This window comes from Pimephales promelas, chromosome 9, assembly GCF_988280905.1.
Source record: "Pimephales promelas chromosome 9, fPimPro1.hap1.1, whole genome shotgun sequence".
In the NCBI taxonomy this organism is placed as follows: Eukaryota; Metazoa; Chordata; class Actinopteri; order Cypriniformes; family Leuciscidae; genus Pimephales; species Pimephales promelas.
Genome location: NC_142777.1, coordinates 27790396 through 27817513, shown reverse-complemented (window position 1 = coordinate 27817513; position 27118 = coordinate 27790396). Strand labels below are relative to the sequence as shown.

The following is a 27118-nucleotide window of genomic DNA, read 5'->3' as shown; positions in this document are numbered from 1 at the left end:
GCATTTAGACAAAACAAAACAAAAACACATAGTAGATGGCTTCGATGTAGATAGTTATAGGCCTAGGTTTTGTTTGTTTTTATCATGTCTCTGGGGTGTCTTTCTCATCGCAAATTGCACCTTCGTAACATGTTGATTCTTATCTTGAACTTGACTAAACTCACAGGATATGATTGAGGATTAAAGGGCGTGTGTTAACGTTTCCTTTGCAGGTAAACATTAACTTTCTTTACTGTAGTACAGTTGGTCTTATCCACGCCCTGAGAACATAAATCAGCCAAGGCTATATATTTGTCAAATCGCCTCACCCTACAGTGATATTTTTTTTCTTCTGGAATAGATCTCTTAGCTCATTTCCAGCTCCAGAGAGGTCCATCATCATCATGTTGTTCAGTCAGTGGAGTCTCCTCCTGACCGCGTGGATGTTTCGGCCACCGCAGGTTTCTGCTTTTAACCTGGACACACAGAACGTGATAAAGAAGCGTGGAGAAGCAAACACTTCGTTTGGGTTTTCTATGGCCATGCACCATCAGCTCAAACCTGCAGAGGAGCGCGTGTGAGAAACATTTTCTTTTAAGCGAACACGTGATAATTGTTTAAATAACTGGATATATATATCCAGTATATATACATGCATTCGTATAGGCTACAATTTGTAGCTATGAATTTTAATAATTAGATATTGTTAAAATTCAATATTATTAAATTCTATAAAATCTATCTATCTATCTATTGACATTACTTGCATCTTCAGATTGCTGATTGGAGCGCCTCGTGCTAGAGCATTTCCCGTTCAAAATGCCAATATATCTGGAGGTCTGTACAAATGCAAATTCACAATACAATCTGATGACTGTGAACGCATTGCTGTTGATACAGAAGGTTTGTTGTGGTTTACTTGATTTATGTTTTGTTTCTTTATTTCTCAATCTTGTAATGATCAAACACTTTTTTATTATGTGTATTATTTAATAATACAAGCAGTTTAAGTATCCCTAAACTCACTTTTCTATACCGGCAGCTCGTCCTAAGGATAGGACAGGAGTAGACTATAGAGAAAACCAATGGCTAGGTGTTCGTGTCCAAAGCCAGGGCCGAGGAGGCAAAGTAGTGGTAACGTGTGCTTTTCAGTTTAACTGGTTCTAATTTATTGTGAAACTATTTTAAGGTGACACCTCAAAACTCTGTATTTGTGGACATATGTTATCATATGTTTTAATATGTGTAATGAATATGCTCTGTTTTATTTAGACTTGTGCCCACAGGTACCAGGATTGGAGTTTTACCAACCAGCGGTTATTGGGTAGATGTTTTGTCCTGGAACAGGACCTTACATTGGTGAAGGATGGATTGAGCACAAGATCAATTTGTAGGAATCGGGAATCAGATAAGCGCAAGTTTGGATACTGTCAACAGGGTCTCTCTGTAGCGTTTTCCAAAGACAGCAAATATCTTGTGTATGGAGCTCCAGGAGCCTATGACTGGAAAGGTATTGCAAAGCTTTTTTTATTTATAATGTTTTACTTCACACTTACATTAACAGGAAAGTCTGTAATATTGAGTATAACCTCACAACCTATCGTTTATAATGATGACTTCTCACACTTAAGGCATTGTGCATATGGAGCCTGTAGATGACTTCTCTCTAGAGATCTATGAAACAGGAGATCATAACCAACAACAACACAAGCTTATTCCTGTGGACATCAGCAGCTTTTTAGGTGATCACTCATCACAGTCAACCTGTGTACCAGAGGCCAATCTATAGCACAATTGTCTAGAATGCAGATCTGTTCAAAATAAAATATTACTGTAAATCTTGATGCAGTAGTTAGCAATACATTAGCAATTATAAAATGAGGAATACATTTTTAGTCATACTGTAACTTACTAGTGAGTATTAGTGGACTTCAGGGGAAACATTTAATGATAAAATAAGTATTTTATGACTCTTAAATCTGATAGCATCTATTTATAAACAGTTTTCCTTCTGTTATTTCTCAGGCTTTGCTTTAGATACTGGGATGAACCTCACGAAGAAAGGAGAGTTGAATGTTGTGGCGGGGGCTCCACGCTCATACCACAGTGGGGAGGTTTTGTTGCTCAGACCGGATGAAAAGGCAGAAATGAGAAACTTGAAAGCTGAACATATCCTTCGAGGTCCAGGTTTGGCCTCCTCCTTTGGCTATGACCTCGCTGTTCTTGACTTAAACGCAGATGGGTGAGACAATTATGACTAAACAGAATGTGATTGTAAAGTTTCTTATGTAATCACAGGTAGTTATTGTTTTACAAGTTTAGTCTTTATTGGAAATGACAATGTTCTCATTGACTCAGGTGGGATGACATTGTGGTGGGTGCACCTGAGTTCTCTGCGAAAAACATGGATGAAGATGTTGGAGGGGCCGTGTACATTTACATCAACCAGGCCAATGGACAACGCTGGAACCAAATCGAACCAGTGTGTCTGTACGGGAAAAGGGACTCCATGTTTGGACTAGCAGTGGCACACATTGGGGATATAAATCAAGATGGATACCAAGGTTGAACAAAACGTTTTATATATACTTCAGTCTTGAGCCTCAGTTTTATAGTACATCTGATAGATGATCTTTTCTGATGAACAGATTTTGCAGTGAGTGCTCCCAATGAGAATAAAGGGAGAGGCCGAGTGTACATATATCATGGTTCAGCTGCAGGCTTTCATAAGAAACCAGAGGTCCGTGAAAGGACTTGCATAATTATAAACTCTACAATATACATTTTTATCATTTATTTTGCTTTAAATTTAAATTATATTTAAATTATATTTTTAACACTTTTTAATTTCATAATATTATATTTACAAAATATTACAGATTATATGTTATAATATTTTATATCATATTATAATAATATAATAACTTTTTTCAAAGTGACTTCAGAGTGTTAAAACAATCTCTGTTTACAGGTTTTAGAGGCTGGAGACCACGGTATTAAATTGTTTGGCTATTCCATGGCTGGAAACATGGATATGGACGGTAACGGCTATCCAGACCTTGCTGTGGGTTCACTTTCAGATACTGTGCTGATTTACAGGTTGGATGTTTTCCACTCTGCTATATATATATATATATATATATATATATTCAATCTTTTGCTTTCAAAAGATCATTCATCGCATCATATGAAGTGTCTCATTCATCATATGAAGTGAAAAAATAACCAGACACACCCAACAAATATACTTTCATTAAATATCATTTTGTAGGATCTGTACATTTTAGAATTCTAAATGAATTAAGTTAATATTATTAATAAATAATATGTTCTTATTTTTAAGGACTAAACCAGTGGTAAACATAGAAAAGACGCTGACATTAACACCGAATAAAATTGACTTCAAGGCACAGGACTGCAAGAGATATCCATGGTGAGAGAACAGCAAAATCTATCACTAAGATTAACACACACACACACACACACACATATATATATATATATATATATATATATATATATATATACACTACCGGTCAATTTTTAGATCAGTAAGATTTTTTATGTTTTTAAATGAAGTCTGTTCTGCTCATCAAGGCTGCTTTAATTGATAAAAAAAAAAATGACAAACAGTAATATTGTGAAATATTATGACAATTTAAAATGACTGTTTTCTATTTTAATATATTTTAAAAAGTAATTTGGAAGCTGAATTTTCAACATCATTACTGTTGCTGATTACACATCATTTTTCAGTGTCACATGATCCTTCAGAAATCATTCTAATTGCTGATTTTATGCTCAAAAAACATAAATTATTATTTTCAATGTTGAAAACAGTCGTGTACCATTTCCCCCCAAAATTCTATGATGAATAGAAAGTTCAAAAGAACAGCATTTATCTAAAATATAATCTTTTCTAACATTATAAATGTCTTTACTGTAACCTTTGATCAATTTAACTCATCCTTGATGAATAAAAGTATTTTCTAATTTCTTTCCCCAAAAAATAGTAAATAAATTCTTACTTACCCCAAACTTTTGAATGGTAGTGATTAATGTTACAAAAGCTTTCCATTTCAGATCAATTCTGTTCTTTTGAACTTTCTATTCATCATAGAATCCTGAAATAAAAATGTAAAAAAACTGTTTTCAACATGGATAATAATCAAATGTTTCTTGAGCATCATATTATAATAATTTATGTAGGATCACGTGACACTGAAGACACTGAAGAATGATGCTGTAAATTCAGCTTTGATCACAGGAATAAATTACACTTCACTATATAGTCACATATAAAACCGCTGTTTTAAATTGTAATAATATTTCACAATACTACTGTTTTGTTTTTGTTTGTTTTTTTGTTTTGTTTTTTGAATTTTTATCAAATAATTGCAGCCTTGGTGAGCAGAAGAGACTGTATATATATATATATATAAAATCCTAATTTGAGTTACAAATATTAACACACAGTTATATACATATGTTATACACACACACACACACACACACACACACACACACACACACACACACACACATATACAGTATAATTTTAAAAACATATTATTTTTTTATCGTTATTTCTTTTTGTTTCTTTCATCTATTTTTTTTTGGGGGGGAAATCTTTTAGCATTATTACAGCTCAGTCCTGTTTCACTTACACTGCCCAGCCAGCTGCATACAATCCCAAACTGAGTGAGTCTATTTTCTGTTCTACATACTGCATTAAATATCAAAACAAGAATGAATGTCCCACAGCAATCTGTCATTCCAGCTGGGTGTGTTTGATTAGTTATTATAACTTGGCAAGTTGGCAGACAGCAGCACGTCAAAGCGATTCCTTGAAATTTTTGCATTTAATAGTCACCTTTCTGTAGGGATCGAGTACAAGCTAAAGGCTGATACAGTGCGCAGAGAGAGGGGTCTTCCTTCACGAGTGGTCTTTGTGAATTCTGAGTCTGCGCAGGGAGACCTGGAACTGCCTGGCCAGGGCAAACGAGAGTGTGTCCAGACCAAGCTCAGGCTGCTGGTACTATCTACTCATACTCTGATTTGCTGGTTTAAAGAACTGAAAAGTGAGAATGTATGATTAAAAAACATTGTACTGTGTTTTAGGGAGATATCCAGGACAAGCTGACCAGCATTTCCATCAGCTTATCTATTTCTTTGCCATCTGACAATCCAAAACAGACAATCAGAAACCTCCCAGATTTGGAGCCAGTTCTAAACGCTCTACAAGAAAACACAACCAAAGCAGAGGTATATTGCCATATCACTTCCTTTATTTCTGTAAAATCCCAGTGTCTCAAACACAGCTTTCTTTTCCACAAACCTCTTATCTCCCAGGTCACCTTTATGAATGCCGACTGTGGAAGTGACAACATCTGCCACAGTAACCTGCAGCTCCAGTATACCTTCTGCACCAAAGACCAACAACAAGAAAAATGTGACCCTCTATCCATGTAATATAATTATCTATGTGGCTTGTGCAAGATTTAGAACAGCACACTACTATTTTTATTTTATTTTTTTTTACATTTCAAAGACCATATGATTGATATTTGGGCATGCACTTTGTAGCCAAAGTTTTGTTGCTGTAACTGATCATCATCATGATTTTAAAATCATGATTTTAAATATATCGGAGGTCTAGTGTGCAAATCCATTGCATCAAGTAATAATCATATTGTGTAATGCATATTGCATATTAGCTAAATATTTGGCAGGTGTTTGGCCTTCTTGTGATATAGACTTAAGAAGCCTTCCTTGGAATTGCTGAATTTGGTTGTATCTTTGCGTGTTGAAGGGAAAATGGTGTTCCTGTCATTTCTCCTGGTGATGAGAACGTCGCCCTGGAGGTCACTGTAACCAACATAGGAGGAGAAGATGCACACCAGAGTCAACTGTCTGTGACGTTTCCAGAATTTCTGCACCTATCATCAGTCGTGCCAAAGAAGAATAGTGTGAGTGTCCTATTTCATTAAAAAAATATTCTTACCAACTTTATATCAACAAGTCTGATCGTGTTTTGCCTTTTACTGTAATATTTGCATAATGCTCTGTTTAAAAGGAATGCCATATAATTCAAGCATATACTTGTACACTCGAAAAAATAGAAGGTTGGATTAAAAAAAAAAAAAAGTCTCAAGTTGTTCAATACAGCTGTGTAAAGTTGTATGGTACATGTTAGAATGCCAAATATAAGTTAATGCATTCATTGTTTTGGTTCTTAAAATGTAAAATTTTACAATGTTGCTCACTGTGATGTTCTCATTCTGTCTTATATTTATCATTTCACTCACTAAACACTGACTGGACAAACACTTGTCAAGTAAACCTGACAAAACACTCGATTTCATTCAAGTACATTTTTAAAAGTAAATTCACTTGATTATGCACCTTTTTTGTGTACACTGTTTCAGATTTTGCTTATAGATGTTTTCAAATATCATTTGTTTTTGATTTTATCACTGTGTAGGAAGCCCAGGTGCAGTGTAACCCCAATGAGCACAAGACACAGGCTGACTGCCAACTTGGAAATCCTTTTAAAAGAGACTCGGAGGTGTGAAGAGTAATTCAAATTCTATCAACCCCTAAAGCATGCTTTCACTATAATCAAATCTGTCAGTCTCCTAATCTAGGTTATTTTCAACACTTTCAGGTTTCTTTCTACCTGATACTAAACACGGAAAGGCTTTCCTTGAAAGTGACAGGCGCTAATGTGACTATGTCCCTTAAAACGTAAGAAGAGTCTAGCTCTGATGGTATCTTCTAGGTATCTCTAGTTTAACATTTAATCACCTCTATACATTTATCGAAGTGTTACTATAGAGTTTTATTGCAAGAAAAACAGTTTACAAGCTAATGAAGTTTTAGTGTGTGTTTGTTTCTCCTGGTAAACCCTGACAATGATTCACAGGTGGGTGTAGAGTTAGATGATAAAATACAAAGTTTGATTAATATATAAATCTGTGGAAAGTCCCATTAAAGGATTAGTTCACTTATTTAAAAAAAAAAAAAAAAAACTTTTGCTGATAATTTGATAATTTACTCACCCCCATGTCATCCAAGATGTCCGTGTCTTTCTTCCTTCTTCAGTCGAAATTCAAGTTTTTGATGAAAACATTGCAGGATTTTTTTTCTCCATATGATGGACTTCCAAATGAGGTCCAATGGTCCAAATGAGAGTTTCAGTGCAGATTCAAAGTGCTTTAAACAATACTAGACGATGAATAAGGGTCCTATCTAGTGAAACGATCGCTCATTTAAAAAATAAATTAAAAAGTTTAAGTTTTATAAGCACAAATGCTCGCCTTGCTCTGTTCTGTGATGTGCATTCGTGACTCTCCTGTTCGAACTCGTTCATCAAAATCTTTTTTCGAGTCATTTTGTTCATTTCGTTCGTTCTGTCATTTGGACCTTGGAACGGTTGGGGCCCCTATGGAGAAAAATTCTGTAATGTTTTCATCAAAAATGTATTTTCGACTGAAGAAAGAAAGACATGGGGGTGAGTAGATTTTCAGCAAAAGTTGTTTTTTAAAAAAAAAAGAGAACTAATCTTTAAAACCTGGAAACCCAATATGTGTTCATGTTAATTTTTTTAATTTTTTTTTTTTTCAATAGGATTAGCATTCAAGATATTCCAATAATTGTTGCAGAAGCAAAAATTATCTTTGAACTGCATCTGAATGTCACTGGGTAAGTCTAATTAATTGTCTTAAAAAAAAGATAATGTCTGCATGAAAATGTTTGCATTTTTTTTCGCCTTTTTTTCGCCTTTTTTATTTAGCCAGAACGCATTAAATCGGTCAAAAGATTTCAAATTAATGTTGTTCCATTGAACTTTTGTCATGTTTTTGGTTTGTTCATGTCATGTTCCATGTCTGTCATGTGTTTCCCTGTTTGTCATGTGATCCTGCCATGTGACTTGCATTTCTTAAAAACACAAAAGCATACTGAATAGTTGTTTTATGATGTATTTTGTCTTTGCAGTGTTGCCAAACCTTCCCAGTTGTACTTTGGAGGAAAAGCGAAAGATGATAAATCAATGAAATCAGAAGATGATATTGGCTCTTTGGTCCAGTATGAGTTCAGGGTTGGTGTCTCAGTCCCCCTAATTTTACAGTGACGAATTTCTCTGTTTTACTATTCATTAACTGTAATTTAATCCGGCATAATCCCTTGCTACAATTGCTAGTTGCTAGGTTTACAAAATGAATGGTTATAATAATGAATGGTTATAATAAATGTAGATATTATCATATTTATATCTCCAATCAAAAATAATTCAGTAGCTTATCACAAAGAGTGCTATTGCATTTATGTCTGTAAATATACAGTATTTAGATGTATATTATACTCATTGGGTCTAGCACAATTAAAAGCCTGCTGATTTTGTGCATTTTGTGCTTGTACTTTCATCAGATTATTAACATTGGTCGGCCTCTAAAGTCCTTCGGTTCTGCAGTGCTGAACATTCAGTGGCCAAAAGCAACCACGGAGGGAAAATGGCTCATGTACCTTGTGCAAATCAGCGATCTAGGAAAGAATATTATTCACTGCACACCATCAGAGGCTATAAACCCACTCAGATTTATCAAGGTAATTCCTTTATGGGATATAAAGTTAAATAACTATCAATTATTAACATCAGCTCCCGCTGGTTCTACTTTGAAGCTTTTTGTATTTGATGAATGATAAATTCTTGAGACTCCGACATAATATGACTTCTGGCACTGTGGGAGAGGTCACTGATTCTATGTGCTCACTTCTTAGGCGTCATCCAGAGGAAGGCGTGAACTAGAGCGTGAATCAGGCCAGAAGGCTCTTGCCTCCACTACTGATTTTTTTCCCTTTTTGGGCAACAAAAGAAAGTATAAAACTCTGGTAATTTCACTTTACACGTGATTTTATACAATTCCACTGACCACTGCTTTATTTTCATTTTACTATTATCACTAGTTATGTACTATATCTTGTAACTTTAAAACGTATATCAAAGGTTTTAAAGTAGAGTTCTTGTAAATGTATCTCTACCTTTCATGTTGCCGCCCCAGACGTGTGCTGACGACTTAAAATGTGTGGAGATAAAGTGCCCTCTTGAGGCACTGGACAGCACTGCAGGCATCGTCCTTCATGCTCGCTTATGGAACAATACTTTTCTTGAGGTACACTTGCTGACATTCTTTATTTAGTTCTGCACTGTAAGACTTAACAGTGAAATTTACAGAATGAATCGATGTTCATTTGAATAATATTGAATGTTTATTGCACGTAATAGAAAAAAATAACTCGAACTGAAAGATACGTTTTATTTTCAATTCAAATGACAGCATTTCATTTGGTTTAGTAGAATGAAATGCTACAGCATTTCATTTGGTTTAGTAGCATATGTGTAAAAAATGCTGCTTGCTCAATCTATGTAGATTAATACAGCATATTCCTTAATATTTGAAAGTTGTGGTAGCATATGCATGTGTGCTATTTCCAGATAATAATTTACAAGATTTTTTTTAAGTGTTAGTTCACCCAAAAATGAAAATGATACTCTTGCTTGTTTTTAAAAGTAAATTCACTGTTTTATTATTGTTTTATTATTGTTGCATTTTTGTGTTTAATACTTACAATAATACCTCTGAATCTATGCCTATGCCTGATCTACCCTCAATCAAATTAATTTTTAACACAGTTCCAGTAGTGGGATTGAATGTGAGATTGAATAGGTTCACTCAACAATAACGTCCACAATGGTTTTGGACACCCAAATGGCTGTTCCCTCAAATAGTGCCCTATTTAAATTTTTTGGGCTTTTAGTATAGGCTATGTTCCTTACTCTTATCTAAAAGCTAGTGTGCTCCAAAACAATGATTCCCATTTAGACGACCAAACCCAACAACCCCTGCAACCAAAGTCATATACTTTGAATGACGTTACCACTTTCTACTCAAGGAACTTGACAGAAATGTAGTGGAGTAAAAAGTATTATATTTGTCTTTCAAATGTAGTGAAGTTAAAGTAAAAGGTTTCCAGAAAAAATAAAAATACTCAAGTAAAGTACAGAGACTCAAAAAGTGTACTTTAGTACAGTACTCAAGTAAATCCACTATGTTACTGTCCACTGGCAACAAATGTATTATAACTAAGATAATTGACCACATGGCTTCTTTTACAGGAGTATAACTTGTTGAACTACTTGGATATTGTACTGGATGCATCTCTGACCCTTAATGGGACTCAGGAGAATATTGGGATTCAGCCATCCAATACTAAGGTAACGTGTCATGTAGATATTCTACTACATCATTCTATTTGATGTAGTAGTAGTAGTGATTAATAAAAAGTGTATTAGGCAAAGCTCACTCAGTGTTTTTATGACTGATATAGGTGAAGCTAACTGTTTTCCGTGAAAGCAAGCCTGCTCTGCTCAGTCGAGTCCCGTGGTGGGTCATTCTGCTCAGCATTCTGACAGCACTGCTGTTTCTAGCTTTGCTCTTCTACTTGTTATGGAAGGTAAGGTGACTATTTTCATACAACATCTTAATTAAAACTAATATTTGATTTACCAGAAGCAATTAATACTGTTACATTTTAGATACAAATAACAATAAAAAATAATAAAAAAATAATAAATAATAATAAATAATAAAAAAAAACAAGTGTAGTTTTTAAAAAGGTGTTAAATACTGCTGTTTTTGAATGAACCGTGTTGTATTTTTTTGTGCTCCTCAGTTTGAATGCTTTAATTATTCCACATGTGCCAAAGAGAAGAGTGGTTAAAAATTAAGAGAGGAAAGTATGACCAAACAGAGGTGTGTCTTTTTAAAGATGGACAAAAAGATGGTCTTCTGATTCTGTGGAATTGTTTTTCTGCACAGGTCAACAAAAAATATTAGCTTTTTTTTGTAAACTGTTTTTTAATATTGTCTATAAATAAATAAAAAAAATAATAATAACTGAATTATCAACAAACAACAGATGTCTTACAAAATAAAGTTGTAAACAGCATATTGAATCACTTAGGACAGGTGATGCTACTCTGCACATTATTGGGCATCTTATGATGTTAATCATACATCTGATTATTTAATGCAGTGAAAGAACAAATTACTTCTACATAGTAATGTGCACTGTCTTCACTATTATTGGAAGCACAATAATATTCCCTTTTGTAATGTGATGGATTTGACTGTAATTCTGGACGTCTCATGGAGAAGGAGGTGGGGGGGTGCTCAGGAACATCTTCAGGGCAGGTGTAAAGATGAGAATGGTGCCAAGAACAGATACAGTGAGGAATGCCCAGAGGAAAATCCTGTCCAGCACCTGGGCCACAAACTTCCAGTCCTGTACTACCTGCAAGAGCCAAAGGATTCACTAACACTTTACAATAAGGTTCCATAAGTTAACAGGAACTAACCATGAAAAATACTTTCTAAGTATTACTAAGTAAATACTAAAGCGTGTATTAATCTTGGTTCATTTCAACCACTATATTATTCAAATCAAAGTTTGTATCTGATAATATTATTTAATGGAAGTGAACATGAATTAACAATGAACAGTTGCATTATTATTATTAATGCTGTAACACATGTATTTCTCAGTGTTATTTAGTGTTAGTTAATGCAACTATTGGGACCTTATTGTAATATGCATTGCATCATAACTGTCACGACTGGCATAACCCTTGATTAGCATTAACATTTTTATTCCTGACTTTATCCTTTGCATCAACAGTATATGCAAGAGGAACCTTATTACTGCAAAACATCATTAACTTTATAAAATAATATATTTTCTGGCCAAAATATATGGTAAATATATAAAGTATTCAGTGCAGCTTAAGATTTTTTTTTTTCAAACAGAAAATAGTTTTATACATTTTTTTTATATTTTTTATTTATAAATTTTCAAATGCCAAAATATACTACAGAATGTTATTGAATAAAGATTCGATTAAAAAATTTTATAATTTTGGGCAAATGCAAATTGCACTTTTAAATATGTTTAGGACAATATAAATATATTTAGATTTAAACACTATACTGTTAAACTTGTGGTCATTTTTATGTTTTTAAAATATTTTAGTGGAAAAATTCTTTAATAGATAAAGGTGAAAATAACAGCATTTATTTCAAATAGAAATCTTTTATGTCTTTACTGTCACTTTGAACAATGTATTGCATCCTTTCTGAATAAAATGTTTATTTGTTTGTTATTTGAAAGTTTGTGACAACTGAACTTAAACTATAAGGTATATCTAAAAATAGCTTTGTTTCTATTAATATTTGCAGTCATTCATTTTACATTCATCTTAAGACATTTTCAAGTCCTTACCTCTCTAATAAAATGCTCCTTCTTAATGTGACTTGAGATGTAGTGAACCGAGTTGGTGGCTTGCTCCAGCATATTGATCAGAGCCTGCCCTTCTCCTTCAGGGCCTTTCTTGTTCCTGGGTTTCAGGTCAGGGCTGTGGGGCTCCAGCTCTGGGTTCTGATAGCGGTCCGTGTTCCCCCTCATGCAGAGCAAATGTGGCAGTCGCTGGAGGAACAGCGTACGCACCCATGGAGACATCGGATGGTAAGAAGCTGAAGAGCGGTGGTGCACGTTGATGACAAACACTGTCACGATGATGGAGAGAGTGACAAAGATCATGATAAAAAGCAGGTACTCCCCAATCAGCGGGATGACCTTAGAGGAAGAAGGGATGATCTCATCAATGACGAGGAGGAAGACGGTGAGAGACACCAGGACGGAGGTGGAGAGGGAGACCTTTTCCCCTTCGTCGGATGGAAGGTAGAAAACCAGCACTGTTAGGAAGGACAAGCCGAGGCATGGAATAATAAGAAAGAGTGTGTAGAAGAGAGGAAGACGTTTCAGGATGAACGAATACGTGATGTACGGGTAGAAGAGGTGGCCATCTCGCCGGCTTCCTTTGACCCCTGTCGCACTGAGAATCTCCCATTCGCCATTATCGAAGAAGTCCCTTCTGTCCACCTGCTGGTTGAGGAGCACTAGTTCAACCATGTTTCCATCATATGTCCAAGAGCCAAACTTCATAGAGCAGTTCTGGCGATCGAACGGGAAGAACGTCACATCCATGGTGCAGGCTGATTTGTAGCTAGAAGGAGGGGTCCAAGTGATCATGCCATTGTGCCTCACAATGACTTTGGTCATAAGTGAGCCTTCAAAACGTCCATCAGCGCTAAAAGTGAGTGGAGAGGAAGACATGTTAAATATTCCAAATTGATGAATTATTGTTGTATTAGATAGCCACACAAACTTACTTCTCATATAAAACAATGTCTGGGAGCCAGACGGTCTCTGACGGGACTCTGATAGAGGTGATGCCACTATAATTATCAGGGTTCCAACGCAGTTTATAATCCAGCCATTCCTACAAAGAGTTTCTTATGACAAACATATCCAATTTTCCAATGTTTGTTTCATCATTACATTTAGTCTTTTCCATCATATGCATGTTTCTAGAAATAAACACATAATATGTATGTTTGGGGATTTGTACCATCAGAATTTGAAGAAATTATTTTATATTTTTCAATATTTTAAATAAGAACAGAACACTTAACTTGGTTTAGGTATTTATCTGCTAAAATTATTTGACAAAAAAGGGTAAACAACAGCTACAGGTTTTATTCTATGCAACAGCAGAATGCAAAGAAAAGCTAAATGCTCACAGGAAAAAGCATACATTGACTATAACATAATTTGTTGTTTACATTATCGTCCCCTTGAAATTATAAGGTTGTGTCTATGTTCTGAGCAGTTTTGAGATATTGAGCTTCAAAGTTTTTGCACTACATATAGGAAAATTTATATGGGGAACAAGTTTCATTCAAACATGAAAATAACAGGGACCCTAAATGTATTCTAAACATACAAAATCCTCTCAAATTTCTAAATGGGGATTTTTGGATTGGGTCAAATGCAGATAGAACCTTCTAATTCTAAAAAAAAAAAAAAAAAAAAAAAAACACTTTTCACTTAGAATTATAAGGTTCTATCTGCCAAAACATTATTTGAACATTAAATTAAAAAAATAATGTTGTAACAATGTCTCAACATGTGTTAGAAAGTAAAATTGTATCCTTTCTATGACATTTATTTAATATTTTTTAGCACTTCCATGTACATTTCAAATTAAGCTAGGTAGGTCTAAATATTTTCCCCAGTGCATAATCTTCATTTTTGAGACCAATTTGGTTGGTAATTAAACACATTATTGCAGAAATTATACTTTAATCTTTCTTTTGCTTAGACAGAAAGCAGCCACATCCGAGCAGGACTTTATTCCAGCAAAAGTGGGCCAGGTAAAATGGCTTTCTCTCTTTCAATATTGCTGAAATAACATGCAAACGTTTATTGTTGTAATTAAGACCCCATTAATTAAATTGTTAAATATTTGACTTATAAGCCTTAATATGGTAAAAATTAAGACATTTTAGAACTTTAAAAACTGCAAGAAAATCGACATGCTTCAGCAAATTAATTCATAAAGTTTAATAATCATTGAAAAATTATTCACTAACTATATAATTGTCACAGTCTTTGTCTGCACCATTCTGTCTTCGTCAACTTCACTACACTTCCCAGCATCCTCTTGTCTCCACACCTGAACTCACTCCCTCAATCATCCACCTGTTCATCGTCCTGATCATCTGTGTCACCTGTCGTCACATTGTTAGTGTTCATTTTGTATCTGTATTTAGTTCTCTCTGTTTCATTCTGTGCTTGTCGGTTCTTGATTATGTTTCATGGATAGTGTGTGTAACCTTCTGTCTGTCTTCCTTGTACCTGTTTGGAGTTTTTGAGTAAATGTTTTGTATTGGAGCTTTGCGTCAGCCTCAGCCTGTCTTCATTCCACACTACACTGTGACAGAAGAACTGACCAAACATGGATTTCCCTGCAGTAAGTCTAATGTGCCTTGAGCAGGGAAACAGCTTTCTTGAGGAACACCTGGAGGTTTTCCTGGATTTGGTAACTCAAACCAGTTTCCCAGATGACTGCCTCTGCACGTGTGGGACTGAACAACACCACTCTAGCGCAGTTGTCTGGGGAACCATCTCAAGGAAGTTTTGCCCAATTTGTGGAGTGGGTGCTGGTATCCTGCGGATCATCCTTCACTGTCGATGATGTCACCAGCCCCACTCCAACGCCCAAGACCGTCCAGCCAGAGGCCGCCTGAAGGGTCTTCACCATCCTAGCAACGCTCTCAGCCTGCTCCGCCCTGGAAACGCCCTCAGCCTGCTCCGCCATGTCCCCGTTCTTCTCTGCCCTGGTCATGCCCTCAGCCTTCTCCGCCCTGGCCACGCCCTCAGCCTGCTCTGCCACGTCCATGTCCTGCTCTGCCCTGGTCACACCCTCAGCCTGTTCTGCCACGCCCACATCCTGCTCTGCCCTGGCCACGCCCTCAGCCTGCTCTGCCACGTCCACGTCCTGCTCTGCCCTGGTCACACCCTCAGCCTGTTCTTCCACGCCCACATCCTGCTCCGTCCTGGTCACGCCCTCAGCCTGCTCTGCCACGTCCACGTCCTGCTCCGCCCTGGCCAAGCCCTCAGCCTGCTCTGCCACGCCCTCGTCCTGCTCCGCTCTGGTCACGCCCTCAGCCTGCTCCGCCCTGGAGGCTTCCTGCTCTAATTCAGCCATGCCCTCGTCAGCTTCCAGGGCGCCCCCCCCCCCCCCACCCCATTGATGTTCTACGGCACAAAAATGTGAAAATGTGACTCCCTTTTTAATCACTCTCTCACTCACTCACACACATTTAATTTACTGTAAATCTATAGCATTATGCCTTTATGGGGTTTCTTCTTGTCTTCAAGGAAAAAGCCGGCGACCCGACATATAAAGTTGATTCTGATTGGTCCTGCATTCGAAGTGCTGATTGGCTCATGCAGATAGAACCTTTTTGTTTTTTCAATAAAAAAGTCCCACAATGAACACAACTTAAAAAAAAAAACACATCATATAACGAAAATAAGTTGTCACAGAATAAGAATATGTGAATAACTCAATTTTGACAAATGTCAGATAGAACCTTATAATTCCAAGGGGACATATGTCATTGGTTCTATCTTGGTTTTGCATGTGTTCATAATTTCTTTGTATAACATCAAGGCAAAAAATACTTTTGACTTGAATATAACCAATTAATTTATCTGTTCAGCAAATTATTAATTTACCATGCAAAACGTTTTTACAGGGATGTTTGAGGTTATTTACCTGCCATAGCCACACATTAGTGGTCATGAGTTGGTTTTTCTCATCCTGAATTCATAAAAAGAGAAGAATGAAAGAAAACACCATAAACAACTGAGATATAGACCTTATGCACCAGAGAAACGTGGGCGCCGTCATCTTTAGAATATTGTCTTTGAACTTCCAGTTTCGCGGTCGCTCTGTATTTTTCTATGGCATCGCTGTCGAGGAGTAATTAGCTGGTGAAGTGGATTTACTTATTGTAGTTAACAAAAGTTATCATGAGCATTGTAATGTTTATCATAAGCATTGTAAAGCAGATGTCTTAACAAATGTTGACCGGGAATTTTTTTTACGAGCAGTTACCTGTGCAAGATCGTTGTCAAAATACAGACCGGAAGTCAAAAGACAACGAGCGCAACGCTGAAAAGGGGCGGGGCTACATAAGGTCTATATACACTGTAAAAATGAATATGCTTTATCTAATCAAAAAATTGTGGCAACAGATTACAATCAATATTATTAATTAAATTTAACAAACTAGAATTGAGTAATAATTAATCAAATTAAAAGTTAACCATTTAAAATGAGTAAAATTTACAACAACCAAAAAAACATAAATTGAAGTCAATATTATGGTGATCGGTGTTTGTTTTAGGTTTGTTTTAAAATGAGTTTTCTCCTTAAGTGATTCTATTTGTTAACATCAGGTGTCTTCAATGTTGGCAATATAAAATAAAGAGTTCTTAATTAATCTTTGATCTCTGTCTGTTAGTGAGATATTTTTATTATTTTTTAGTGTAAAGTTCACTCATTTTAAATGGTTAACTTTTAAGGAATAATTTCATTAACTATTACTCACTTCTAATTTGATAAATTTAATCCATCCATCCATCCATCTTCTTCCGCTCATCCGGGGCCGGGTCGCGGGGGCAGCAGTCTAAGCAGAGATGCCCAGACTTCCCTCTCCCTAGACACTTCCTCCAGCTCTTCTGGGGGGATACCGAGGCGTTCCCAGGCCAGCCGGGAGACATAGTCTCTCCAGCGTGTCCTAGGTCTTACCCGGGGCCTCCGCCCAGTGGGACGTGCCCGGAACACCTCCCCAGGAAGGCGTCCAGGAGGCATCCGGAACAGATGCCCGAGCCACCTCAGCTGACCCCTCTCGATGTGGAGGAGCAGCAGCTCTACTCTGAGCTCCTCCCGAGTGACCGAGCTTCTCACCCTATCTCTAAGGTATCGCCCAGCCACCCTGCGGAGAAAGCTCATTTCAGCGGCCTGTATCCGGGATCTTGTCCTTTCGGTCATGACCCAAAGCTCATGACCATAGGTGAGAGTAGGAACGTAGATTGACTGGTAAATCGAGAGCTTTGCCTTACGGCTCAGCTCCTTCTTTACCACAACAGACCGGTACATCGACCGCATTACTGCTGAAGCTGCACTGATCCGTCTGTCAATCTCCCGTTCCATCCTTCCCTCACTCGTGAACAAAACCCCAAGATACTTAAACTCCTCCACTTGAGGAAGGATCTCTCCACCAACCTGAAGTGGGCAAGCCACCCTTTTCCGGCTGAGGACCATGGCCTCGGATTTGGAGGTGCTTATTTTCATCCCAGCCGCTTCACACTCGGCTGCAAACCGTCCCAGTGCATGCTGAAGGTCCTGGTATGAAGGGGCCAACACGACAACATCATCCGCGAAGAGCAGAGACGAAATCGTGTGGTCCCCAAACCTGACGCCCTCCGGCCCCTGGCTGCGCCTAGAAATTCTGTCCATAAAAATTATGAACAGAACCGGCGACAAAGGGCAGCCCTGCCGGAGTCCAACATGCACTGGGAAGAAGTCTGACTTACTACCGGCAATGCGAACCAAGCTCCTGCTTCGGTCATACAGGGACTGGACAGCCCTTAGCAAAGGACCCCGGACCCCATATTCCCGGAGCACCCTCCACAGGCCGCCTCGGGGGACACAGTCGAATGCCTTCTCCAAATCCACAAAACACATGTGGACTGGTTGGGCAAACTCCCATGAACCCTCCAGCACCCTGTAGAGAGTATAGAGCTGGTCCAGTGTTCCACGGCCAGGACGAAAACCGCACTGTTCCTCCTGAATCCGAGGTTCCACTATCGGCCGTATTCTCCTCTCCAGTACCCTGGCATAGACTTTCCCAGGGAGGCTGAGAAGTGTGATCCCCCCTATAGTTGGAACACACCCTCCGGTCCCCCTTCTTAAAAAGAGGAACCACCACCCCGGTCTGCCATCCCAGAGGCACTGTCCCCGACCGCCATGCGATGCTGCAGAGGCGTGTCAACCAAGACAGCCCCACAGCATCCAGAGACTTGAGGTATTCGGGGCGGATCTCATCCACCCCCGGTGCCTTGCCACCGAGGAGTTTCTTGACTACCTCGGTGACCTCAGCTAGGGTGATGGACGAGTCCACCCCTGAGCCCTCAGCCTCTGCTTCCTCAATGGAAGACGTGACGGCGGGATTGAGGAGGTCCTCGAAGTATTCCTTCCACTGTCCGACGACATCCCCAGTCGAGGTCAACAGCCGCCCACCCCTACTCTAAACAGCATTGGTAGGGGACTGTTTCCCCCTCCTGAGGCGCCGGACAGTTTGCCAGAATCTCTTCGAGGCCAGCCGATAGTCCTTCTCCATGGCCTCACCGAACTCCTCCCAGGCCCGAGTTTTTGCCTCCACGACCACCCGGGCCGCAGTCCGCTTGGCCTGCCGGTACCTGTCAGCTGCCTCCGGAGTCCCACGAGCCAACCAGGCCCGATAGGACTCCTTCTTCAGCTTGACGGCATCCTTTACTTCCGGTGTCCACCACCGGGTTCGGGGATTGCCGCCTCGACAGGCACCGGAGACCTTACGGCCACAGCTCCGAGCAGCCGCTTCGACAATGGAGGTGGAGAACATGGTCCACTCAGACTCAATATCTCCAGCCTCCCTCGGGATCTGGTTGTAGCTCTGCCGGAGGTGAGAGTTGAAGATCTTTCTGACAGGAGATTCGGCCAAACGTTCCCAGCAAACCCTTAGAGTACGCTTGGGTCTGCCGAGTCCGTCCAGCCTCCTCCCCCGCCATCGGATCCAACTCACCACCAGGTGGTGATCAGTTGACAGCTCCGCCCCTCTCTTCACCCGAGTGTCCAAGACATACGGCCGCAGGTCAGATGAAACGACCACAAAGTCGATCATCGACCTACGACCTAGGGTGTCCTGGTGCCACGTGCACTGGTGGACACCCTTATGCTTGAACATGGTGTTCGTTATGGACAAACTGTAACTAGCACAGAAGTCCAATAACTGAACACCACTCGGGTTCAGGTCGGGGGGGCCGTTCCTCCCAATCACGCCCCTCCAGGTGTCACTGTCGTTACCCACGTGAGCGTTGAAGTCCCCCAGTAGAACAACGGAGTCCCCAGTTGGGGCACTTTCCAGCACCCCTCCCAGAGACTCCAAGAAGGCCGGGTACTCTGCACTGCCGTTTGGCCCGTAGGCACAAACGACAGTGAGAGACCTATCCCCGACCCGTAGGCGCAGAGAAACGACCCTCTCGTTCACCGGGGTAAACTCCAACACATGGCGGTTGAGCTGGGGGGCTATAAGCAAGCCCACACCAGCCCGCCGCCTCTCACCATGGGCAACTCCAGAGTGGTGAAGAGTCCATCCTCTCTCAAGGAGTGTGGTTCCAGAACCCAAGCCATGCGTAGAGGTGATTCCGACTATCTCTAGTCGGAACCTCTCAACCTCACGCACAATCTCGGGCTCCTTCCCCGCCAGTGAGGTGACGTTCCACGTCCCTAAGGCTAGATTCTGTGTCCAGGGATCGGGTCGCCGAGGCCCCTGCCTTCGACTGCCGCCCAATCATCTCTGCACCAGCCCCTTACGGCTCCTCCTGCAGGTGGTGAGCCCACGGGAAGACGGTCCCACGTCGCTTCTTCGGGCTGAGCCCGGCCGGACCCCGTGGGGAGAGGCCCGGCCACCAGGCGCTCGCATACGAGCCCCAACCCCGGGCCTGGCTCCAGGGTGGGCCCCCGGCTGCGCCATACCGGGCGACGTCACGGTCCTTGAATATATTTGCATCATAAGGGGTTTTTGAACCGCTCTTAGTCTTATTTATTTATTTATTTATTTATTTATTTAAATTTAATTTAATATTGCTTGTAATCTGTTGCCACAATTCTATTGATTAGATAAAGCATATTCATTTTTACAGTGTATGTGAAATTCAATACATGAGATTGTTTTGCATAACTCAAGTCTAAATTCTCATTTCCAAAGTATGTTGTAATACACCAAAAAAGAGCACAAAGAACTACAGAAGACACACCAATAAAAAAATAAATAAATAAAAAAATTGATTTATATTAATACCTATTTTTCTTAGATTATGAGACAGTTGAGTCAGAGTGGTGTTAAGAGTGGTGACTGGAGCCCACATAATAATAGCTGTCTTTATTTATTTGCCATAGCCCTCAAAATCATTGGCCATATCTTTTGATAAACATCCAGCAAAACCACTTTCAAAGCCATCTTCTGAATTACAAGGCACTTGGGCACCTGTGCCTTCAGGCAGTTTTTAAATCAAAAACATCAAACAGACACATCTGAGCCCTTATCAAGTAAATCGAATTGCCAGGTGCACATGTACTGTAACAACAGTAAGTTGGCGTCATCTGTTTTTATTATCATCATTGAGAGAAACAATAAGCCCTAATAGTGCACCTTTGTTTATTATTACCGATTTGTTTTGTCGACACATTAATAAAATGCACATTGAAGCTGACTGATTTCACTCAGGACTGCCAGAATCATACATTGAAGGTTTTGGTAACACTTTATTTTGATGGTCCCATTTGAACGTGCTGTTGACTATAAGTAACTTTGCAACTATATGTCAACTTACTATCATTAGAGTATTAGTAGACTGTCTGCTTAATTTCCGCTGACTCTTTATTGTGATTCTCCTCCAACAGACACTCTACTGAGTATAACTTTGCAACTACAGGTCAACTTATTCTAACCCTAACCGTAGCAGTCTACTAATACTCTAATGGCCACTAATACTCTACTAATACTCTAATGGCTGCAAATAATGTGCTCTATGGATAAAACCTTGGTTTCACTTTATTTTGATGGCTCTTTAACACATTCTGTGCAAATCATACTGCTTTTGTGTATGTGCATTTGTTTGAACTAGCAATCACGAGATGAAATTAATACCTGCAGTATTCACTTAGCAAATATAATTTCTTCAGGCTGAATTCTTGTCAATTTATTTTGTATAATTTAATAACAAAAGGTACACTGAGGGAGTGTGTGCACTCTGTTAAAGATGTGAAAGCACACTGGATCTCTGCGCTCTTAATAATTCAGACTCCCATCATATGAGTCTTCAGAACAGCAAAACCCTTTCAGAGAAAGAGCAAAGCAAAATAAAACCAGGAGAATGTGAAAAAAAGTTGGAGGAGGGGAGCAGCAGTAAGACAATATTTCTTTTTATAGACTCTAAGGAATCAGATGCCCCTAATATATGCCTAATGTAGAGAGATGTATTGACTTCATAAGTAGCATGGACAGCTCCTGCTTCGGTATTTCAGCACCATGGACAGATACCAACGGCGTACCGTCACAGTTAGGCTTCCAAATGAAGTTTAAAATAGCTGGATCTGTATGTTTGTCTTACCACATCCACTAGCTGAGATATCTTCAAGCCAAAGCGGACCTTCACAGAGTGGTTTGCATGCAGAACAGGCCTGACCCAGCGCTGGTACCCCTGAAACAAGTCCCTGAGCAGAGCATCTTCTCTTTCTGCCAGAGATACAAACTCTCTAGCTGCTAATACACACAGATAATACATTACATTATTGATATATTTTCTACAACAATCAGTAATAAAATTGAGAGTCATAGACTAATAAGTAAACTAACTGTATGACACACACAAGGACATACAGAAACCAGACACTTTCATAGACATAGCAGTCAGCAGAAGTCCGCTTACTGCGTCCTTCACAATTTGTTTACTGACCTCAACTGAGGACAAGTGCACTCATCAGCTACATATAGCAAACAAATAGAATTTTGAAATACATTATAGTAGACTAAATCAAATAATCCATCTATAAGATTTTTTATAATTTAGAATTTTCTTATTGCTGATAGAACGAAACGAACTTTGTTTAGACGCAATCGCCTCTGCCATAACGACCTATTGGTTTTCATTAAACCGAGAAAAATGGAATTTTGTTTTATTGACGATCACTGAGAAATGTTCTATTACTTACAACTGAAAAAAAAAACATTTATTATTTTCAAGGTGAAAAGGATTCATTTGCCTTGATCCACGCCGAAAAAAACGTCTAAATGTCACGTTTTTAATGAAGTAGCTTAACGAGTAAAACGTCTATTTTCCGGCGTCCGCCAGCTCCTCGTTTTGTTATGACAGAGGCAATTGCGTGTAGAAGAGGTCAACATCCGGGTATCTCTCCACTAGAACGTGTTAACGCAAACGTGTAAGTTTCACGTTTGAGGGGGTTAAACCGTGACATCTACACGTTTTCCAAAGTGGACCAACGTGATTATTTCACGTCTTGTCGTGATACCGGGTTGTTTAATATGTGCGGTATGCAAGGCATAAACATGGATCATTCTGATAATAAATGAAGAGTTCAGATGCAAAAGCCTCTAAATGCCATTTGAAACTTTCTTCTTTAATGATGATTTTTATCCAATTTGTATATTTAAGTTCATGAATTTCACTTAAATAACAATTAATAGGTAATTATCATTGCCATTTAAGTGAAATTACTGAACTTAAATATACAAGCTTGATAAAAAATGATCATTCTAGAAGAAAATTTCAAATGGCACTTAGAGGCTTTTGCATCTGAACTCTTCAAATAATTAACGATTACAAATAGGTTTTAGATAATAAAATAACTCATCTCTAAAGTAACACACAATGTAGTCTATAATAACTCATAAATAAACTATAAAAAGGGTGCTAAACACACTAACATTATCAAGAAAGTACTTAACAGGGCAGAGAGACGAGGATTGGTTTGCACTTACCACACTGTAAAAAGTCGTTCAGTGCTATTGTTCTTATAACTTAATTTTAAAAACTATATTTATTCAAATAAATTAACTTATTTTTCTTTCTTTGTTTTTTGAGTTTTCAAAAAGTAAAAAAGTGTGAATATTTTCGTAACCTAATATTTTCTATAATAAAATTAATTTAATTGGACTTCACAAAAAATTGATTTTACAAAACTCATTTTAAAAGTTTATATCAGACGTATCAGACGTGAAAAGACACGACCCGCCCACTACCTGCAGCAACAGAAGAACAAGCCCGGGCAAATTCTTCATTCTCGTCTGTTCCAGAAGTTTATTTGAACGAGGTTTTCTACGGAGCCGGATAATACTTCACGTACCTCATGTAAGTAATTCTTTGTATTGTTAAAATTGAGATTTTGCCCTAATTAATGTCTTTCTGCTGCACAATCGCTCTGTCGAATAGCGCCAATTTCGAATGTGCTCTAACGTTAACGTTACCTCAAACAGTTTGTTAACTTGAGCCACACAACTTACTGTATTAATCTACGTGTGTGTGTGCGCGTTGTATAAGTAATGTTATCTTTGACTGATAGTTTAATGTTTCAGAGGTGTTTGTAACTTCTTCATAAACATTGAGTCCACTGCTAACGCTGTCGAAGTTACGACAGACGCACGTAGCCACAGCTAAATTTTAGCTAAGTTAAGTGATTACTGATTATCGTCAGTTGGAGATGAATGTAAATGTGCCAGTGCAGCAGTTACTTTAACGAGTACACAATCTAACCAAAAACACATCGATGAGGGAGTACCCATTTGCAACTATGAGTGTGGGCACTGTTAGCTAATGTGGATTAGCACATAGCCTGAAATACACCCACACCGCCCGCGGTTAACACACCTCAACGGTGGTGCTCAAGGTGCAGGCCAATTTCTCCTCATCCAGCGTGCTTTACACGTGTTTGTCTTAACAGGAAAACTTTGTATTTGACTGTGGCACATTCACACATCTCACACCAACACACTTTGCAGTCATTCCAGTTGTTCCACTAATATTTTGGCAAGAGAGGTTAACTTACAAGTATTTTAGGCTATCTAACCATATTAGTCAAAAGCTGTTTTATCATGGTAAAGCATAGTTAAGGCAATTATCCGGCATAGTTCCTCTTTCACAAAATTGTATTTTATGCATTTGTATTTTACTCATAACCCAAATTTCATATTTATATTGCTCTGTAATTATTTGGTACAGATGTCTAACTTGATATATTTATATTAATTTTGTGGATGCATTTAAAAAATATTTAAGAGAGAACAGTAGTAGACATGATGTTTCAGATTATTTTCAAAAATTCTGTGATGAACTAAAGTTAACCATTCTTGTCTTGTCCAGCAGGATAATCTTCATTTGTATTTTAAGTGCATTTTTTGGTTTTTTTTGTATTTTAAATGGATTTTATCAGGCTTGTATTCAAAAGGCTAGATGTAAACTAACTTTATTTATTTTTATTGACAGATGGGATGGCCCTGTAAATTGTGCAACACTGTGGTACCAGGAAAGAGGGCCATTTTAAAGCATTATAGACTGCATCTATGTCTGCATGATGCAACATGAGCATCTATGTCTGCCGTGAGCCAGATGCAGTAGGAATCATCATTGAGGGAATACCAGTCCTTATCAATCTTGGAAACCTGGCCAAAGCATGCTGCTTCCTGCTTGGGTTGACATGCACTTAATCTTGAGTGTCCATCCAAGCTTTCCAAAACATTTGAGGTGTTTCAAACGCTTTTTGTGGGACTTGACACACTGCGCCCAAAACCAAGCCCCAAGTTCATGACCCTGAAAAACTGTCACTGCACTTGTGAACAGCTGTTTTCTTTGTCTGTTCAACATCATTGCAGATTGGACATAATGAGTGTTATGTCCAATATAACATTGGTCCAATATAACTGAATGGGACATTCAGGGTGTTGTAATGGTTTATCCTTGTCATGTTTTATCTGCACAGGTCATACTTCCTAGTGTAAAAAAGTAATTATATTTTATACACACAAAATAGACCTGCTGTTAAGCTGCTCTTTAAAAACTGGTCAGTAGGTGAGATCAATGAGATGTTTGACTAAAGATGTTTCAAAATATTCACACACGCTGTGAAGGTATTATGCCAAGTTGAGGTCAGATGGTCATGCTTGTGGACCTGTAATGTTAGTGTTAAAATGTTTCAATGTTGTGCTCACACAGTTCACTTCAAAATGAAAATTCTGTCATTTACTCACCCTCAAGTGGTTTTAAACCTGAATGAATTTCTTTCCTCTACAGGACACAAGGAAGATGTTTGAAGAACGTCAGTAACCAAACAGTTAACTTGACCCATTGACTTCCATATTAGAAAAAAATAAAAAGACTACGGAAGTCAATGGGGTCCATTGACTTAACTGTTTAATTACTGACATTCTTCAAACATCTTCCTTGTGTTCAGTAGAAGAAAGAAATTCATACAGCTTTAAAACAACTTGAGGGTGAGTAAATGAAGAGTTCAGATGCAAAAGCCTCTAAGTGCCATTTGAAATTTTCTTCTAGAATGATCATTTTTATCAAGCTTGTATATTTAAGTTCGGTAATTTCACTTAAATGGCAATGATAATTACCTATTAATTGTTATTTAAGTGAAATTACTGAACTTAAATATACAAGTTTGATAAAAATCATCATTAAAGAAGAAAATTTCAAATGGCATTTAGAGGCTTTTGCATCTGAACTCTTCAAATGATAACAGAATTTTCATTTTGAAGTGAACTATCCTTTTGAAGTGTTTTACTAACCTACTATTTACAAGCAGCTTGAAGCTGAGGTCATGTTTTGTTTAATACATGAATACTGAAGATCTTGATTGGTTATACTATCCAGCTCATTCCCACTATTTGGATATGGCATGTGAATTGTTAGAAAAATAGCAAGTGCCTGTTAACTTGATATTAAAATGTTTTAATATTATGTATGTACACACAGTAAATACTGTGAAGGTGTTCTTCTAACCTGCACTTTATAAGTTGAGGTCATGCTTTTTTTTAAATGCATGAATAGATGTTATTGATTAACACCATCCTGCTCATTTTGAATTGTTCCTTAATTTTTAAAATTTTGTAACATTATGAACACCGAACTGTACTGTGAAGGTGTTCCACTAACCTGCACTTTATTTGCTGAGGGCATGTTTTCTTGAATGCATGAATACCAATGTTTACTGTCTAGCTCATTGCTACTGTTTTGGATATGGCAATGATTTAATAAATGTTGGAAATTGACACAGAAGCATCTATTTATTTGAAGCTATTTACACTTTCAAAACAAAGAAAGGGCAAATTGATCAAAATTAATAAATCAGAACATTATCTACTTATTTTTTTCATTTAAAAGTTACCTATTTTAATTAAGTCTAATGTGTATAAAATGACATTTTCTACATTGATAGTACTCAATTTATTGGCTTTTTCTGAAAATGCTACTTAATATTTTTGCATACATTGAAATTCACATTATTAAGTTGACTTTACTCAAAATATCAGTTAGTTCACTAAACTTGAAAAAAATAGTTGGAAAATGTTGTCTTAATTTTATTGAGTTAGATCCAAGTAACAGTTTTAACAGTGCAGGCGTGGTGGCGATGATGCTGATAAACAGGGTGAAACCAACGACTGCCAACGTCATTTCGAAAGAAAGTAATTTATATTGGCGTGACAGATGACAACGCATTAATTGCTCTTTAAAAACAAGTTTTCATAGCAAGAGATAAAAGTTTATAGTTGTTATTTGCTGTTAGTAAAAGCAGAGGATGGGAGCGAATCACTCCCAATGAGAA

General features: G+C 38.2%; 2 protein-coding genes across 2 annotated transcripts; one reads left to right on the top strand and one right to left on the bottom strand.

The window, feature by feature from the left end:
- The first annotated feature begins 261 nt into the window (after positions 1 to 261).
- itga6l (integrin, alpha 6, like) lies at positions 262 to 12404 on the top strand. The gene is made up of 25 exons (XM_039649132.2): positions 262 to 556; positions 755 to 882; positions 1022 to 1113; positions 1252 to 1489; positions 1611 to 1721; positions 2005 to 2221; positions 2338 to 2543; positions 2628 to 2719; positions 2951 to 3078; positions 3323 to 3412; positions 4616 to 4680; positions 4863 to 5014; positions 5101 to 5244; positions 5332 to 5447; positions 5792 to 5948; positions 6464 to 6547; positions 6647 to 6726; positions 7609 to 7683; positions 7978 to 8080; positions 8410 to 8586; positions 8761 to 8871; positions 9042 to 9152; positions 10157 to 10255; positions 10369 to 10494; positions 10714 to 12404. The coding sequence occupies exons 1-25, from the start codon at positions 384 to 386 to the stop codon at positions 10759 to 10761; spliced, it is 3123 nt and encodes a 1040-aa protein (XP_039505066.2). The 5' UTR covers positions 262 to 383; the 3' UTR covers positions 10762 to 12404.
- Positions 10162 to 27118, bottom strand: chrnb3b (cholinergic receptor nicotinic beta 3 subunit b). Its single transcript, XM_089134949.1, has 6 exons — positions 26912 to 27118; positions 21886 to 22039; positions 16223 to 16267; positions 13269 to 13378; positions 12319 to 13186; positions 10162 to 11334 (listed from the first exon to the last, which is right to left on the bottom strand). The coding sequence occupies exons 1-6, from the start codon at positions 27010 to 27012 to the stop codon at positions 11188 to 11190; spliced, it is 1425 nt and encodes a 474-aa protein (XP_088991075.1). The 5' UTR covers positions 27013 to 27118; the 3' UTR covers positions 10162 to 11187.